The following is a 4,481-nucleotide window of genomic DNA, read 5'->3' as shown; positions in this document are numbered from 1 at the left end:
AATCAAGGTGAACCTGTATCACAACTTGAGTATTCTCAGGTGATTGGCTGTTTGATGTACGCCATGATTTGTACAAGGCCGGATATTGCTTTTGCTATGGAAAAACTGAGTAGATATACTAGTAATCCTAGTACTCATCACTGGCAAGCAATTAGGCGGGTACTGAAGTACTTGAAGAAAACTATGGACTATAGTTTATCTTATAATGGGTTTCCTTCGGTAATAGAAGGATATTCTGATGCGAGTTGGATAACCAATATTGAAGATCATTCTTCAACGAGTGGTTGGGTGTTCTTGCTTGGGGGAGGTGCTATTTCATGGGCTTCTAAGAAGCAGACTTGTATTACCAACTCAACGATGGAATCTGAGTTTGTTGCTTTAGCTGCTGCTGGTAACGAAGCAGAATGGCTTAGAAACTTGATCCATGAGATACCATTATGGACTAAACCTATAGCACCCATGTCTATTCATTGTGATAGTGCTGCGACATTGAGAAAGGCTTATAGCCAGATGTACAATGGAAAGTCTAGACACTTAGGTGTCAGACATAGCATGATTCATGAACTTATCATGAATGGGGTGATTTCTATAGTGTTCGTGAGGTCACAACAGAATTTAGCTGATCACTTGACGAAGGGATTGGCAAGAGACTTGGTTGACAAGTATGCTATGGGGATGGGTTTAAAGTCCACATAAATTTCTAATTATAAGATACCCAATTCCCTTCTGATGAAAATCAGAAGCTGAATTCAATGTAGAAGACTTATACTTAGAAATTTAGAGTACATAAATTTTATATCGTCCCAAGGTAAGGTATGTACTCGGACCTGCTGAAGGTGAGGTTGAAGTCTAGCTTCTTAATAGTTCATTTGAAAAAGTGCATGAGCAGGTGCATGACTGAAATGAAGTACCTATGTGAATTTGAAGTTTTGTCGCTTTAACAAAGCTTGGACTTTTGCTTTAGATACATTCATGAAAGGATATGGACACATGGCTTGTAAAGTGTCAGGATAGCTTTAGAGTATTTGATAACTTATGTGTATATTATTTTCAGTTATTCAAATGGGTTGAAGGGTTCAATTCTTAGAACACCCCGATTCTCGAATATTTGGAATGTGTAATGTACTAAGGTGAAAATTCAATCTTCAAGATATTTTCATTTATGCATGAGTTTTTGTTTTAATTTGTTTAATTCTCATGAAACGAATTGCAGTAAATTGGGGAGGATTGTTGGAAATTTAGTGTAATTGAGGGATTTAATCTACACTTGTAAATGGGTTAGGAGGTACGGAGTGTACACCCATTAAGTGATAGATTACCTGGACCCGAAAGTGGTTTTCCATCATCACAAATTTGAGTGATTACTGAAGTATTATTCCTGCACCCACTTTTGCTGTTAAAAAGTTGGTGAAACATCTCCATCGTGGAGTAGGTGAAACATCTCCATCGTGGAGTTAGTGAAACATATTCATCGTGGAGTTAGTGAAACATCTCCATCGTGGAGTTAGTGAAACATCTCCATCGTGAAATAATACTTGTTTTTGGGTGCCTATAATTATGGACTATCATTCATAAGAATAAAAACACACAAAAAAAATCTTAATACTCTTATGCAAAAGAGTTCTTGTTTACTGCCAATAACAAGAACTAATCTCTGTCTTATCCCAAAGTGATATTCATGTAACCCAGGCAATAAAGGTCGAATAATTACTTTCTAAAAGTGATACCACGATTCAGTGATTTATCCGGCTATCAATTATTTTACCCTACACGAAGTTTTATTAAAACCTCCAACACAGGTTTCTTCCCCAGCAGTCATGCAATCGTGATGAAGACACCAGGACCACTTCTTATTAATTGATAACATGAGAGATTGGTGAAAAAAACAAGCTTTACGTGAATAGAAAATAATTGACGTATGGCATGCGATAGTTATGAAGCAAGCAGGGATAAATGCTCAAGTTGGATACATTAATGGAACAAAATTTAATACTAACTAATGCAACAAGATTTAGTGAATTAAACCAAATATTAATAATTGACCAATTAGACTACATTATTAATCTAATACAACAAAAGATTCACAAACAGATTGATTCATGGTGAACCCCATTATGACCATAAATCCTTGAGATAAGAACATGACGCGCTATAATGTAGTTTAACTTCAGAGCAAAAAGGTATCTTTGAGGTTATCGTGTCAACAGTTAACTACGTTGTTTGACGTGTTAAATTAGAACATATTGCTAATTACCATACATGTTACACTGGTGGTTATTCGTCCAAAAATGAACTTTTGGATTTATAACATGGAATAGATTTGAAAACGTTTATTTATGTTTACTCTATTTTATAGGTTTTGTCTTGTTTAGCAGGCAATCACACTTTAGAACTATCATGATTTGTTATGGGTACAATTAGATTTTACTCACTCAAACTCTAATTTAGCAATTTTTACTTTTCATCATCTGATTAGTTTTTTTACTAATTAGACAAGTTTACAACATACATTAACATATTTATTGATTACACATATTACATATATAAAATAATTATAATTATATAAATCATATATTACATTTACATATGAAATACATATTTGTTTAATTTACAATTGTAATTTTCACCGTAGCATCCACATATTTTTCTTCGTCAAACTCATAATTTTACGGATCTTTCTACTAGTCAACTTATAAACGAAGAATTAATGTTTTCTAGCATAGTTGTTACTTTTAATCAAATACAAAAAGTATTGGTTCAAACCGTCTAACTGGTCGAACCAAATTAGTTTTAACTGCTTTAATCAGTGTATACAACTACTACGAATATGACTTTAATGCTTCAAAAAGACTTAAACTTACAACTTTATGATAGTCTTTGTTTTTTTTAAAGGCAATAATTCATTCCACAAGAGAAAACAAATACAGAGGTTGCCTGCACTAGCAGGATAATTCCTGGATCTTTACAAACAATTAGAAGCCAGGATACAATTAATTGTTACAGTACACGAACATAAAACGATGCAATACAAGGGGATGTTGAGAGAACATCCCAATTATGAATACAAGCTACAGGAAACACGAAGTTGGGTTCGATAACCACATTAACCAATACACCGATCTTCCTTTAATTCTTCTAAAGATCCACTCGAATGTTTTTGGACTAGAATTTCATTTAGAGCCATCTGACCGTTCCAAGATGTATTTTTGAAGGTCTTTTAGTTTCGATTTTTCCAAATGAGGTAACCACATGACCACTCGACCGCCTGCCACACTTTAGTTTGAAGGGCCGTTAATACTTGTGTCGATCTTCCAAGAAAAACTTCACTAATACTAAGGTTTGACACATGAGTGAAGCCCCACCATTTATACACTTTTTCCCACACTTTCAAAACATGATTACATAAAATTAAGGAATGTTCCACCGACTCAATATCATTCTTACATAAAGGACAGAGTATCGAGTCAAGGTCCAAACCTCTTTTGTTTAATTCCACACGAATGGCCAATCTTCTCAACCTTGCTCTCCAAATAAATATCTCGATCTTTTTCGGCACTAAGTTATTTTGTTGTGTCTCGATATGAAGCGAATGTCCTTCGTTCAACTTTTCCTCAATTTTTTCTTTAAGTGCTTTGGTTGTAAATTTCCCACTTGAGACCATGTTCCAACTCCACGAACCATCTATCTCACTGTTTTTGTACGCAAAAGATTGAATTAAGTTTGATAATGCGTTTAGTTCGCCCAATGCTCGACCCGAAGGTTGTCTGATCCAATTCCACGAACCCGAACAGCAGCTATCACCTTGAATGAATCTGTCTCGCACCACCACATCTTTCAGCGCCTTTAACTTGTACAGCCTTTTTAACTTTGTTTTAAGATTACCTTCGCTAAGCCAAGTGTCGTCCCAAAAGGAAGTTGTAGCACCGTTTCCCACTGTTTTTACAAAGGAATTACTGAAGTCAAGTCCCAAGCTATCAATCTTTTTTCCTGCAATCATAACATTCTGCCAAGTACCACGATAAGGTGAATGACGATGAAAGGTGTCTGATTGTTAAAGCTAAGGGGTATAAAATACTATTAAATTTTACAAGGAAATACTATTAAATACGATATAATTATACACAAGATATTTATTTATTTATTGAATGGATATACTTAAACCTTGCTACAACACTTATAGGCAGTGTACCTAATCGTACAGTAGTGTAGTTTTTAGTAAGTCCGGTTCGTTCCACAGGGAATCTTTTTCACAAAGCTTAACGCTATATTAGTTTAAATTTATAAAAATACAAATATATATATAAGTAATATTATTATTATAAAGGGGGGTTTTTACCGTTTAATGACCGGTTTGTCGATTTTAAAAACTTTAGTTGCAGTTAAAACAAAATGTAAAATATTAAATAAATAAAAGACTTAATTTAAAGCGTAAAGTAAATAACGATAATGAAATTGCGAATAATAAAAGTGCGATAAAATAA

The 4,481-nt window shown here is 34.1% G+C and overlaps 1 protein-coding gene across 1 annotated transcript; it reads right to left on the bottom strand.

Moving 5' to 3' along the window:
• Positions 1–3,217: 3,217 nt before the first annotated feature.
• On the bottom strand, positions 3,218–3,997 carry LOC139854879 (uncharacterized). The gene has a single exon (XM_071844153.1). It carries the CDS (start codon positions 3,995–3,997, stop codon positions 3,218–3,220), a length of 780 nt encoding a protein of 259 aa, XP_071700254.1.
• Positions 3,998–4,481: the final 484 nt, after the last annotated feature.

Source organism: Rutidosis leptorrhynchoides, chromosome 6, assembly GCF_046630445.1.
Source record: "Rutidosis leptorrhynchoides isolate AG116_Rl617_1_P2 chromosome 6, CSIRO_AGI_Rlap_v1, whole genome shotgun sequence".
NCBI classification, from domain to species: domain Eukaryota; kingdom Viridiplantae; phylum Streptophyta; class Magnoliopsida; order Asterales; family Asteraceae; genus Rutidosis; species Rutidosis leptorrhynchoides.
Note: the sequence above shows the minus strand (reverse complement) of the source record. Positions and strands in the feature narration are given on the sequence as shown.

Coding starts and splice junctions, on each gene's coding strand:
- LOC139854879 (XM_071844153.1), bottom strand. CDS start 3,997: ATGATTGCAGGAAAAAAGATTGATAGCTTGGGACTTGACTTCAGTAAT.